At 63.5% G+C, this 13,610-nt stretch overlaps 1 protein-coding gene across 1 annotated transcript in view; it reads left to right on the forward strand.

Moving 5' to 3' along the window:
• Morn1 (MORN repeat containing 1) overlaps positions 1 to 12,056 on the forward strand; it is a 49,408-nt gene extending 37,352 nt beyond the window's left edge. The window contains exons 11-19 of the mRNA XM_090334038.1: positions 2,315 to 2,466; positions 2,551 to 2,624; positions 3,666 to 3,750; positions 4,699 to 5,232; positions 7,048 to 7,262; positions 8,857 to 9,046; positions 9,300 to 9,544; positions 9,677 to 9,717; positions 11,783 to 12,056. Coding sequence (XP_090190164.1) covers positions 2,315 to 2,466; positions 2,551 to 2,624; positions 3,666 to 3,750; positions 4,699 to 5,232; positions 7,048 to 7,262; positions 8,857 to 9,046; positions 9,300 to 9,544; positions 9,677 to 9,717; positions 11,783 to 11,940 — 1,694 coding nt within the window. The 3' untranslated portion in view covers positions 11,941 to 12,056. The remainder of the gene's footprint in view (positions 1 to 2,314; positions 2,467 to 2,550; positions 2,625 to 3,665; positions 3,751 to 4,698; positions 5,233 to 7,047; positions 7,263 to 8,856; positions 9,047 to 9,299; positions 9,545 to 9,676; positions 9,718 to 11,782) is intronic.
• The last annotated feature ends 1,554 nt before the right edge of the window (positions 12,057 to 13,610 follow it).

The following is a 13,610-nucleotide window of genomic DNA, read 5'->3' on the forward strand; positions in this document are numbered from 1 at the left end:
AAAAAGATAATGAATTGCCATTTCCTTCCCAAGGAGGTCAGGCTGCCCGCTCAGAGCCCACGCAGCTGCACGGTCCCCCCTCCAGGTGACACAGTGACCTCTGTCTTGCTGATGAAGCCCTCTTCGTTGTGACTGGAATCAGTGGAAGGCACTCTCAAGCTGGAGTCCTGCTCGCGTCCTGCTCTGTGGGCTGAGGTGATGGCTGGGGGTCCCAAGAACAAGAGAGCCCCTACAAGGCACAAGGAGCAGGGAGGGTCACAAGCACCCAGGAGCCACCACGCCCCACCCTGACAAGGAAGGGGAGAGCCTTTGACCTCGGCAGACCTCTAGCAACCCAGAGCGTGACGGGAGCGTGGCTCCTGCAGCGGCCCCTGGGCTGGCGGTGACAGAGACTGCTGGCAACCACACACTTGTGTGGGTGAGCACCACGGCAGATGGTGTCTGCAGCCGCCTTTCAAGTCGAACAAGAGAGCACTGCCTGTGGGAGCCCTCGCCATGCTTGGTCTTTTCTGTTCTGTGGTTGGGGCCAAGCAGCATCCAGTCTGCAGACAGCTCAGCCACGTCAGGTGACAGTGGGGGGCCTTTGTAGCATCTGCAGCTGTGCGCTTGGGTGCTAGAAGGGGAGAGGGTGGACAGCCAGCAGCAGCCAGGGATGCTTGAAACCATGGGCCCACTGCCTAGAGAGAGGGAAGAGAGAAAGGCTCCGGCCGGAGGACCGGCAGTGTGGGGGATTGAAGGCTAGAAGGGGTCCTGCGTGCAGGGGGCTGAGAGCCCAAAGCCACCAGTCACCAGAGCCGCAGACCCCAAGAGGCAACAAGCCTCCCACAGGAGGACTGGAGACCAGGGGGAGGGGAGGAACAGAGCTGAGTCACCAGCAGGAGGGAGGAGCAGGGAGCTGGCTTGGGGGCCTGAGTTCTGGTACTGTGACACATGGGCGTCTGGAGGACAGTGTGAAGCTTCTGCAGGAAGGCAGGCTGGCATCTGCCCCCCAGGAGACACTGGGGGCGTGGGCAGGAGAATGGTGACCAGGTCACAACTGGGATGGCAGTAGTAAGACTGCCCTGGAGAACCAGCAGCAAAGGAGCAGAGGCAGCAGGCCTCGGCCCCCCGCACACAGGCCCTGATCCAAGGCCCAGCCCACCTGCAGGCTTAAGAGAAGAGGGACATGGCAGAGATTCCAGAACCCCCGTGTCCTCACAGATAGAGGCACGCCTAGAGTGGAGCTAGAGCCCCCGCTAGGGTGGAGCAGGGCTGTCCTAGGATGGAAATCTCTCCTTGGATTAGGTGTGTCCAGGGCAGAGCCTGCTTCTCCACCCTCAGAGGGTAAACGGGCCTCGTGTCCAGGTGCTTCGCCTGTCTACCTGGCAGAGCTGGGGGAATCAGCTGTCCCTGACACAGGATGCGGAGCTGATGTGCTGTTCTGGTCACATAAGGTAGTTGGCTCTGTTCTTCAGCAGCCACGTGGTGGTGGTCGTGGCCTTGTCCCCAGGACCTGACAAGCTCAGCCGGCGTGCGTGGCCTGGCTTGGACCTCACAGATGCCAATGGTAGCTTTCAGGAAGCAGCATGTCGGGACCCCCAGACCCAGGGCCGAGACCCTTGGCCCGCTCCGAGGGCCGTGTGTTTGCTTGCCAGGAAGGTTTCCTCGCAGTGAGCAGCGCAAGCTCGAGCCTGGCCTCCCAGCTCCTCAAGAGGCTGAGGATCTTCAAGACTTACTGGAATGTGGCGAGAGCTCCCTCACAGCTCCGGGGAAGGGAAGATGGAGATGGCGCCACAGCTGCCTGCCTGCGGGGAACTGTGGTGCATGCAGAGTTAGAAACTGTGCCATCAGCAGCGTTCCCAGCCATTGCCCGGGACATGAGTGCTAATGGAGAAGGACGCTCGATAGCAAACGTCCTTGCAGAAGCAGAGACTTTTATAATGCGCCATAAGATGGAACTAAGGTGCCTCAGAGAGAGAGAATTCTCCACCTGCAATCTGGAAGTTCTCCAGGGCCCGCTCCCTACAGATCTTGGACTCTGCCTGAACCCCACAGTCCACCCAGTGTGTGGATAGAAAGTGCCTCTATTTACAATGCTATGCTGTCCACACAGCTCTGTCTGCCTGTCCTGGCCACACTGCCCTGCCGTGCTCTGCTGTGTACCTATCTCTGTCTACACTTGGGCAGGCCCGGAGGCCATGCCAGGACACGGATCTGCCCCCCACTTGCTCCTCCAGAGATGATCCCTGGCCACTGAAGGCACTCAGAGAAGCCACAGGACATTCTTTCCAGCCTGAGCTTTAAGGGGCTTCTCTTCTCCCGCTTATCTTTCTAGAAAAACGCATGCACTCTGCGAAGGGGCCTGTGCTCAGCGGTCCCGAGGCCTGTCAGCGCGTGAGGAACGGCCACGCTGCGTTTGAGGACATCTGCCTCGGGCCCCCTCCAGCAGGGCTTCAGCCTTTCCTGTTTGTGCCCAGCACAAAGGAGGTAGGACCTGGGGCCACACGAGTCCCAGCCCAGCACAGCCCACACCCCGGCCAGCTGCCTGAGTCTCCGCCTCTCTCTCCAAAGGCCAGCAGCAGACCCAGAGACCACCGATGCCTGGCCACAGCGCCCACCGCCCTGGAGCCACCAGAAGGCAGCAGGTAGGGAAGTGGATGCTGATGGGGACTGGAGTGGGGTCTGGGGGCCTGCACACCACACACGCCTCAGCAGGCACACGGGTGAGGCAATGGTCAGGGAGGGGAGACTGGCCGGGGCACACCAGTGCAGAAGTGACCACGCTCAGAAGGTGACAGCTGAACACTGCCCGGTGATGGCATGCTCTCAGAAGCTCAGCAGGTCGGGGCGGGCAGGGCGCCGCCAGTCTTCTGTGGCTCCTCGCTGCTCTGGGGGCGGCAGCAGCCAGCTCGGCAGGAGGGAGGGGCTCCACCTGTGGGTGTGACCTGTGGGTTACACCTCCTCAGTGCTCTGGGCCAGGCTCGGGGGGAGGGGAGCGTGACACCGGTGTCACATGATGTGTAACCAGCCTCAGTCCACAGGAGGGGAAACTGAGGCATAAGGTTCAGAGGGGCAGCAGCAGCGCATCCCATCCAAGCTGGACTTCTGTGTAAACAGACAGGGTGGGTGGCATACCACTGGGAGGTCAGGAGACCCCGACGTGGCCTTAGGGCATGCCACCAGTCCCGTCCCCCTGACCCATCGGGTGGGACCCTCAGCACCTGAAAACTGCCCGTGAGTGGTGGTGGAGGGGGCAGGGCCCGCCCGGCTGCAGCTGGAGGAAGCATGGCGCTTTAGGGCCCACTCAGAGCTAAAGGTCTTGACAACAGGCTGCGTGACCCCAAGAGAAAAGTCACCCGCAGCTAAGCAGGAGGCTCAGATCTGAGCATGGTTCAAAGCCAGCCCGGGAATGAAACAGCGTGAGGCTCTTATCTCCAATTAAGTAGGGAAGTGGGGCTGTGGCTCAAGGAGCAGGGGGACTGGCCCTGAGATGAAGAGCTCTGCGACAGTCCCACAACCCACCAGCACCGCTTGTACTACTTAGGATGATGATGATGATGATGATTACCATTATATGTTGTGTGCTGGGGATTGAACCTGGTGCACCATGAATGCCAGGCAGACACCCACCACTAGGCCATGCCCCCCACCTCCAGATGAGCCCATCAGCTGCCTTCCCTGTGCAGACAGGACATTCCTGGGGCCACTGGTGAGCAGGACATGGGACGGGGGAGAGAACGGCCCGGAGCCGACCCGAGGGGAGCCCCGGACGTGAGGAGGCTGTGTGGGGTTCTGTGCCTTACTGTCAGCAAACAAGAACTAGAGAGCGTGCCTGGACACCCCTGGCCAGCTCGAGGCTCACGCTGGACCAGCCAGGCCCCGATCAGGGCGCAGGCCCCACAGCCAGACTCCAGGAGGAGACGCAGGAGGCCCGAGGCGGCGGCCTGCTGAGGACCGGGAGGGAGGGATGAACGGGAGCAGGAGGCTGGCGAGGTGTCGGGGAGCTGACAAGCCTTTGATGCCACTTCCCAAGGGAGGTGCCATCCCGTGCCGCTCTGAGTCATGGCTTGAAAATTGAAGATGAAACACATTTACACAACAACCAAAAAAAATACCCAAGATCCAGCCAACGTGGAGCTCCCGCCGCCGCCCAGCATTGCTTATGGAAGCAGGAAGGAGGGGTGGGAGGACTCCTCTGAGCCCTAGCCAGTGTGTACCAAGGGCCCAGGGAACCCCAAACCTGAGGCCTGGGAAGAGGGGGTGGCCCGGCGGGCCTCCAAGGGGCTCAGTGTGCCTGGGGGACCTGTGGCCCCAAGGTGCAGCCACAGTGCTGGCATTGGAAAATGGATCTTGCCCAGGTAAGCAGGGACCAGCGGCCCCTCCCTGGCTTTCCTTCTGTCCCCCGAGGGTCTCAGTTCCCCAGACGCCCATGGCTGAGGGCAGGAACTGTCTCCAGGCCTCCTCCCCTCACTCAGCAGCTGGGCTCAGTTTCCCAGAGGTGGAATGCTGGGGAGGTGTGTTGACTGGGGAGCTCCCAGCACCCCGGAGGGGCAGGCACCCAGAGGCTCTGGCCCCCATGGCGGACCCTCGGCCACAGTTAGGGGAAGGGGGCCCCTGGGAAAGGGGAACCAGGGGACACATCCTGTCCTTGTCCAGCCCCACTGAGTCCTCTCACGTGCTGGGCTCTCCCTTCCTTCCTGTTGGTCCCACTCTATTCAGGATAAAGTGTCCCAGCAGCATGTGACAGAGCTCAGCCCGCAGCCGCACAGGCAGGGTCCCCTGTCCTCAGCCTGGAGGCTTCCCTGGACCACTGCTCTGCCCTTGTCTCCGGCGCTGGCCAGCAGCTGTGCCCAGGCTCCTGGGGCGTCTTTGCCCACTGAAGGGGCAGACACTGACGGAAGTGAATACAAACTACAGCTGGGTCTGTGGGTGCCCTCGGCTCCGGGGCGGGAAAAGCCCAGGTTGGCTGTGGCGCCAGCGTGGAATCGAATCGCGCTGCACCCAGAGGGCACCGCTCACCCAGACGCCACCGGCCGTGGGCGGAGGCCGAGCCGCCCGCTGACCTGGCTGGTGGGTGACGCCACAGTGAGCGGGCTCCCAGCGGCCTGGGTCGGGGAAGACGCCGGTGGCCCCACTGCCAGGATCCACGGAATGGCTGCTGCAGACTTGGTCAGGGCAGCTTCTGAGGAAGAACTCGGCTCGCTGTGTGATTTCCCAGCTCACCTCGGTGTCCGGCCCAGGTGGCTGCGCTCTGTGAGCCGAGGGCGGTGGCCTTCCCTCTGCCACTACTCCTCCCCGAGCAGGCCTTACAGGTAGGCAGACCAGGGCTCTGGGCACACAGGCCTCACTGGAGGATTTGCCTACTCCTCAGACGCCAGGATGGGTATCCTCACCTTGTGACCCTGCACACCTCGCCCCCCCACCACAGCGGCCAACAGAGTGCCAAGCAGCCACTGTCCCAGGCCACCTCCTGGTGATGCCTCACCTTTGCCTGCTGTCACGGAAGCCTTCAAATGAGGAAAATGGCTCTGTGCCAGGCAGAGGGCCTACCGGGGCCTGGACCATGCAAGGACACAGGCTGAAGGCTGCTTGCCTTTGCTGCGGTCTCCAGGCCTGGCTTTGGAAGGAAAACCACTCAGTGCTCCTTGACCGGAGCGAGGAGGCCTGGGGTCTCCAAAACACCACGCCCAGTCACTGGGGCTTTCTGAGCACGGGACCAGTGCCAGCCTCCTGGGCCTTGCCCTGCCCCTGCCCTGCCTCCATAGACATGCTGGCCCTCGCAAAGCCCGTGCCTTGGTGACCTGTACACAGGGTGGCTGCAGGTCAGACATCCAGCTTCCCCAGCTGCTTCAGCCCCTGCCAGCTCCAAGGCCCCAGATACACCACACTAAGTCAGGCCCGGTGGCAGGGGAGGTCCCCGTATTCTTGAGTCAGTGGCTGCTCTGCCCTCTTCCTCCGACCTCCCCCATGCCACTAACCAGCTACAGCAGCTGGTTGGGGGTGGGGGGCTGGAGCGTGGGGGGCTCCCTTCTGGCCCTGCCTGCTTCCTGGGAGAGTACACATTCCATCCAGGACCTCTGCTGCACTCCTGCCGAGCCTGCAGGCGCACTGCAGAATTTTACAGCACGACCAAGGGCCTGGCAGGCCCTGCAGGGCAGGAAACCTGTCAGCTGCAAAAGGCAGTCCACTGCATAATGGACTGGACGTGGCCGGCCACATAGGAGCATTCCACAGACGGGGACAATTCTGGGTGCACTCTCCCCGGAAGTCCTCGTTGCCTGCTCTGTGATCGAAAATGGTGGCACCTGCCACCCCGGGGGCCCGTGACAGAGCCCGGGCCCCAGGCAGTTATTTGGAAAATTTGTCGCAGATGACCCTGGTGTAACCGCACACTGGTGACCCCCAGTGAAGGACCCAGAGCACCCGGGCTGTGCCAGGGGCCCTCCTTCCTCCTCGGCCTGCAGAAAAATGGGTTTAATTAAGGTTTCCATGATTAGTCATCTAATCAGTCATTAAGGCCAACACAGATGGAAACAATTGATTATTTTTTTACTTGAAGATAGCTGACGTTCAGCAGCCTTCCAGGCCAGCTGCGGTGACCGCTGTACACCAGACATGGCCTTTCCTCCTCCAGAAAGGCTAGGGAGTTCTCCGAGGGGACCCAGAGGGTGGGAGCACCCCTGCTGAGGTCCCGAGGGACCGCTCCCCAGCCTTAGGGTGTCGGAGGGCCAGATGGCCGCCCCCTATCAGCCAGGAGAGTCCTGAGCACCTCCAGCTGGCCACAAGCTGGCCACAAGATCACCCGACACTGGGAGCAGCTGGGCAGAGCCCGTGGTCCACCAGGATGCCAGCCCAGGGGTCTGATGCCTCCGGACCACGCCACTCCTCCCTCCAAGCCCTGGCTCTGAGCTCGTCCACAGCCACGCCGGGGTAGCTAACGCCACAAAGGCCCCAGGCCTAGCCCACCCAGCAGAGCCAAGGTGCTCAGGCCATGGGGCGGTGGCCTGCCACAGGGAAGCAGCCTCCTGGCTCTTTGCTGGGCTCTGAGCAACCTCCCTAACCTCCCAGCAAACCCGGCTAGAAGAGGAAATGGGCAGCCTTGCCAGGAGCAAGCCCCTGATGTCCCGCCACGCAGAGCCCCCAGCCTTCGCTGGCATGGCCTGTGCACTGCGGCCATGTGCCCCCGTGCCCTGGAGTCACTTCCGTGTGCTTCCCAGAGCCCCCATGGCCGCAGGGCACGGGGTGGGGGGTCTGGGGCCAGGCTGTCTGCAGCAGGGCCCGAAGTGAGGCACTGTGGGGGTGAGAAGGGGGAAGAGGAAGGAGCAGGACCACAGCCCTGAGGTCTCCAGGCCGAGCGTCTGCCCCACGAGGCGCCCTCGGTGGGAAGGCCTGCTTCCCTCATGCTCTGTGGAAACTTCTAAGGACTGAAAAACAAGCCCAGTGGTGTCCAAACAGGAATGAAGAACAGAAGCAGGGGTGCGGCAGGCAGAGCAGCAGGGCCAGCATTCCCGTGGCTGGACCCTCAGCCCTGTGCTGCAGGGCTGTTTCCTGTCTGAGCCAGCGGAGGAGGCTCAGAGCAGCAGCCGCCGGACCCCACCACCCGTGGCCCAGGGCCGCTCCACCAGCCAACAGGCACCCCAACACTGAGGCAGCCAAGGGCCCCTGCAGCTGGAAACAGTCACACATCGACTCTTTTCCCTGCACACGCATGTGCGCGTGCATGGGGGTGTGAAGTGCCCCTGTGCCCCTGGCCAGCCTGAGTACCCTGTGGGCCTCCATGCATTGCCTACTGCCCGGAGCCCTGGACTTGACACCAGGCTGTCCTCCAGACCAGAGGGCGGAGCTGCATGCAGCAGGGCCCTCCCACGGTGGGCCAGCAGAGCCTGGCTGAGCTACGCCTCCGTGAGCAGCACTGGTGACAGTTTAACACAGCCGGGCAGACACAACAGAGGGGGCGTCCAGTGTGTGTGCCTCCTAGGCTGGCTCCTGGCTGAGGAGGGGCAGTGGATTCCAGGTCTCACGGGGGGAGGACACGGGGCCTGCAGGTGAGGAGCGCGCTCCTGGGCCAGGCCTTGGCAGTTCCAAAAACCTGGTGGAGCGGCTTCTGCACAGCATCCAGAATATTCACAGGGCCATAAAGTTTCCCAGCCCCGCACAGTGGGCTTCACAGTGTCTGCACCATCAGAAGTCACCGAGCGGGGAGGTGGCTTGGGGACCGAGGAGGCCCCAGGGCCTGGCTCTCATCCACCCTGGGGATGCTGGGAACAGGCCACGTGCCTGCAGGGGCCCGGCAGGCACAAGGGCCTCGCTTCAGCCCCAGAGCTGCCACCCACCTCAAAAGCAAGGGGTGAACACCTGCCACATCCAAGGTGGACACACAGTGGAAGAGGGACTGCCGCTCACCCAGGAGACCTGGAGATGCAGCCAAATGGAGCAAGCAGAGCACAGGGCTGCTGGCAAAGCCACTCCAGCCTCCAACACCCCCAGAGATAGAACCCTCAGGGACAGAGAGGAGGAGGTGGAGGAGGGGGGGATCAATCAGAGAGGTGAAGAAATGGAGCCAGGCGGGGCACTGGACGTCTGTAATCCAGCACAGGAACCTAAGCTACGCAGCCAGGCCCTCTCTGAAAAGAGCTCTCTCCACCCTCCCCCCTGTAGCTTTTTTAAACTAGGGCAACTTTTTTTTTTTTTAATTTAGATGAAAACTAAAAATGAATTTAAAAACCTTCCTGGGTCCTCAAGCACTGGAACACGTGAAGGAGAACATTTTCAGGAGGTCTGGGGGGGAAGCTCCAAGCACCGCCCCCCAATCCCAGCCTGGCTCCCGGGCCTGGCCCTGCCCGGGCCCAGCTGCCCCTCCTGCTCTGCCCACCTCAGAGGTGCCGCCAGCCGCCTGAGCCTGCTTTCCCCCGCGGAGCCAGCACCCCACTTGTACAGAATCGTGTACCGCGCCCCTTCAGCAGTGTCCGGCACACCCCCTCTTGGGGGCCTCTGGCTGACCACGGTCTATCAGCCCCCAGGGCTCCCCATCGGGGCCAGCTCCTGCCAGCTCGTCCAGCCCCTCCAGGCTGGCACCCCCTGCTTTTCAAGCAGGCCACCCAGTAGTCTCCACCTCCCTTCCTCTTTGCTGCACTCCAGTCTTGAAGCCCACTCCTGGGGCCTCCCCAAAATGTAGCCAAGTTAAAATCTCACCTTTAATTTTGTAATCACTCAAACCATGCCTGTGGTATTCAAGTTCGCTAAGTGGTCAGAACGGTCAGAACCTGATCAGCCACCAAGCGCCATCTGCACTGGCACCCCTGGGCTCTTGGACCCCCAAGGCCACAGGAAGGGAGGCGGCCTCGACTGCAGTGGCCTCTGAAGCGCCCCAGCCCTTTGGGGCGGGCCACTGGGGACACAGCCCCGCCCACACATCCAGGTGGCTGGGGTGGCAGGAACGGCAGTGCCTCTGTGGCCTCACTGCCCTCACGGGAGCCTGGCTAGGTCCTCCTCAGGGGGTCTTTCAAGACCACAGGGCCACCGAGACACCGTGTGGGCCCCAGAGGCCTCTCCTTGGACATGGAAGGTAGAGGCAGGGCCCACACGTGAGGACTGCTGCATCTGCTGTCCAGGGCCCCGGAGCCCTGGGAGCTGCTGGCCTTGCTGTGGTCCAGGGGCCAGGTTGGACACTCAGTCTCTTCTTCTTCTCCCCACACAGGCTGGACGGGACCGTGGAGCCAGGAGCAGCCACGTACCCAGGTAGGCAGGGGGCACACCTGTGCAGAGCCCGTCCCCACTGCGCCTGCGCTGGGGCGGCCTCCAGCTCTCCCTGCCAGCCCAGGGTGAGGTGTTGGGGCGACAGTGGGAGATGGCTGGCCCAAAGGCACGTGGGTGAGTGGACGAGCACAAGGCTCCCCTAGGCCTGGGCGGGAGGAAGCCAGAGGCCAGTGGGGCGGGAGCTGGGCCTGGAGGACTGGAAGGTGAACAGGGCCACAACTCGAGGAACTTGCTGGGGAAGGGAGAAAGCTGGGGACGAGGGCAGCATGGCCAGCAGGCCCTGCAGGCAGCCGGAGGACGTCTCCTTGGCTTCTCAAGAAGAAAACTGCATGGGCAGCAGTGGCCTGACCGGCAGAGCCAGAGCACAGCGAGCCCATCAGCGGGGATGTGGACAGGGCCGGCAGAGGCCAGCTGTGGGCCCTGTGGACACTTGGAGGCCCCAGCCAAGTTCTTGCCTGTTTGCCTGACCCCAAGGCCGGAGCAGCGCGTGGGCGGAAGACCGTGGGCCAAGGGGGCCTCCCGCAAAGCTGCCTTCACCCCGGCCGCAGGACCCTAGCCTGGTCCCGGGCTCCATCTCTAGGCAAGGCAGCAACCCCACTGGGCAGCGGGCCTGTGTCCAGCAGAGGCCAGGTGCCTCTCTGTCTGTTTGGCCAACAAAGTGACCCTTGTCCAGGCACCTCCTGGGCCTGGCGGGAAGGCCACCAAGCCACCAGGCCCAGACTCACCTCCCACGGGGTCCTGGCCTCCCGCAGCAGGGGCTGGCGGGGTCCTGGGGTCCGTGTGAAGCCTGGGCCTGCGGCTCTAGAAGGGGCCCCGTGCAGAGGAGGGACCGGGCTGGGGCCCCCTTCTCATTTTTTTAACAGTGGCCGCCAGCGGCACCGAGAGAGACCCTGTGCTTGGTGGTCCTGGGGTGCAGTGGGGCTGGCAGTGCCTCCCGCCTACCGCCACGGCCCCGGCCCGGGGGGTGGTGCATCCCAGACGCTGGGCAAGGCCAGGTGCTGCCCACGCCCCAGCAGAGCCTGCTCAAAGGGGCCCCTACTCACCAAGCCTCACACACCTGGCCACCAGCCAGCATCCCTCCTGCAGTCCCTGGCCACTGAATGGACGTGGGCCCCAGGGACAGGGTCAGCTCAGGCCTGTGGCTGTGTGCCCTCTGAGCTCACACTGGCTCCCTGGCCAGTGCCCTCAGCCAGGCCGCTGCAGCTGCGTGTCCCGGGGAACACCAGGGACACAGCTCTTCCGGGTTTCTCTACCGGCCGGCTAGGGAGCTGTGGAGGGTACCTACCCGGTACTCGGGCCCCGGCTGGCAGCCCCCCAGAGACACAGATCCAAGTCCTCTGGCCCCCCAGGTCCACTCATCCCGCCCGGGAATGCGTGGCCCTCTGCCTGGCTGGGCGGGGAGCCGCGGGCTCCTTTTCCAGGCCAGGTCTGGAATGTTGCTCTGCTCCACTCCGAGCTGGGCCCCCGCCCCAGCTGTGGCCGCATTCCTGCTGTGAGTCCTGGCCAGCCCAGAGAGCTTTTTCCACACTCCAGTGCCAGCCCCGAGGGCTCAGGGGAGGGGTGGGGACGGTTGCTATGGCAACCTCCTTTTTGTTATTTCTTATTTTCTTTTTTATGGTTTCTCTAACTTTGAAGCTCTCCAGACAGTTCACAGACTGCAGAAAGGAAAAGTGGTTTTCCTTCTCCCAGGACCCCGTGGAGGGGCCCAGCCCCTCCCTCCCCGCCGCAGGGCTGGGGTGGGGGCTCCGCCAGGCAGTGCCTCTGGAGGTCTAGCCACCTCTTACACATCTGAGAGGCAGAAACGACCACTCTCCCAGAAACGGAGAGAGCATTTCCCAAAGAAACGCAGTGGCCACGTGGCCTGGAGCCGTGGGGCGGGTCTGTGCAGCCCGGGCTTTCCACAGGCTCAGCACCGAGGGTCCTGAGTGTCACGGGGTGGCTCCTTCACCTTTGAGGGAGCAGCAGCACAGGGGGACAACGGCCCCTGGACCTGCACACGGGGCGGGATGAGGGTGGGGGGTGAGTGCCAACCTGGCCCACCACGCAGGGGAGTACGCGGTGATGATCCACGACGTGACCACCCCCCCGTTTCTGGGCCGCGCACTGCCGGCTGCCTTCAAACACCTGCGAGTGCTGCCGAGGCCCCAGGGCCCCGAGCTCGAAGCTCTGCTCCCGGATGGACCCCAGAAGCCCCTGCCATCCTGACTGAACGTGCACACAGCCTCCCGGGAAGCCACTGTCCTCTGTCCCCAAACAGCCTGGACGGGAGGGCCAGCCACGGGACCCCACAGCCCAGGACTCCAATAAAATGCTCCTCAGCAGGGCGGTGTCACCTCCACAGGGCTGGGAGACGGGCAGACAGGACTGTGTCGTGGGGAGGGGGTCTCCGTGACGCGTGACCTGGGCCCCTCGTGGCTAGTGGTGTCCTTGCATGCCTGCACACCTGCCACAGTAACGCTGTCTGCAGTCAGAGGCTGGGCACCTCAGCATGGCAGAGGGGCTTCCTGTCTGAGAAGCCCTGCACTGATAAGGGCAGTAGCCGAGAGCGCCTCACTGTTGCCCCTGGAAGACACCTCTGGCCGTGTGCACCACGCGTCCACCACACGTCCCCCTGGGAGGTGCTGGGTCTGCCCTGCGGAGCCCTGGCGAGGTGCGTGGACCTGGCGGGGCTCTCAGGGTGCAGGGCCTCCTCGCCTGGCCCAGGCCTCCACACCAACCCCTCTGCCTGCACACTCTGCTCGCTGCTCAGCCGGCCGCCTCGGAGGAAGGAAGCCCGGGGGGGGGGGGGAGGGCGCGGCAGAACCCAGCACCCGCCCTGGCACCCATGCCAAGTGTGTCCCCAGCCATAGCCCCTGCACGCTCCACAAGCAGCCACCCTGACCTCGGCTCCCTCTCAAGAGGCCGCCGATGTATCGCCACACCAGCAGCTCGGAAGTTTGTGGCAGGGTGGCACGAGGTCACTTGCATGTCCCAGGCCTCCGGCAGCTCCCATGGCTCCTAGCAGACTCTCCCACCCAGAGCCCGGGACCTGTGCACACCCACTCGGCCTGGAGTCAGCCTCAGCCACCTCACCCCACCACACACCCAAGCACAAACCCCGAATCCCCGCAGAGAGAAGCCGAGTGCAGGCTGCCTGTGAGGGCGGCAGGGCCTGAGCCCAGGCAAGACCAAGGGGAGCTGGGTCCAGCCACAGCCATGGAGCCTTACCTCCCCCAAACACAGGGCAGAGCAGGTCCCAGGGCTCAAGGGACAGCGAGGAGCACCGGAGCACCGTGGCCCAGGAGCTGGGAGGGTGCATCCTAAGGAGGAGGAGGAGAAGGAGGTGGGGGGTGGTAGAGGCAGAGGCGAAGGCAGCAGGGCAGCAGCACCTACGCCCCACACCCTGTCAGCCAGGACATGGGCCCCATCCAGAGTCTCCCCATCTCCTCCCGAGCCTCACACCAGATGCTGGCCTGACTGCAGAGCTCAAGGCTGCAGACGAGGTTCACGTGGGAGAGCCTCACTCCAGCAAGCTGGAAGCTGGAAGTTCAATCCCCAGCACCACCGCCAGCTTGCCACCCACGGAACCTCAGCACTGCAGTGGTGGTCTGGCCCGTTCTTGGTCTCCGTGCTTCGGAGCCCAGCCCAGATCAAGGCCCAGGGTCAGTGGTGACCGCGAGCTGGGCCCAGCCCTCGGGTCAGGCTGAGGTAACCCTGTGGCCCTCTAGGGGCCCTTATGCCTGTGACATGATAAGGTCCCCTGACCACAGCGGTGGAAAAGGGCTGCAGATACCCCAGGCCAGGCCACGCTGTGGCCTTCAGACTCTCGGCACAGCTAGATGAGGGGGTGCCGAAGATTCTTGGTGCCTCCACTAGGACCCAGGGCCTGCAAACTA

This window comes from Megascapheus bottae, chromosome 6 (assembly GCF_031878675.1).
Source record: "Megascapheus bottae isolate mThoBot1 chromosome 6, mThoBot2.hap1, whole genome shotgun sequence".
Lineage (NCBI taxonomy): Eukaryota > Metazoa > Chordata > Mammalia > Rodentia > Geomyidae > Megascapheus > Megascapheus bottae.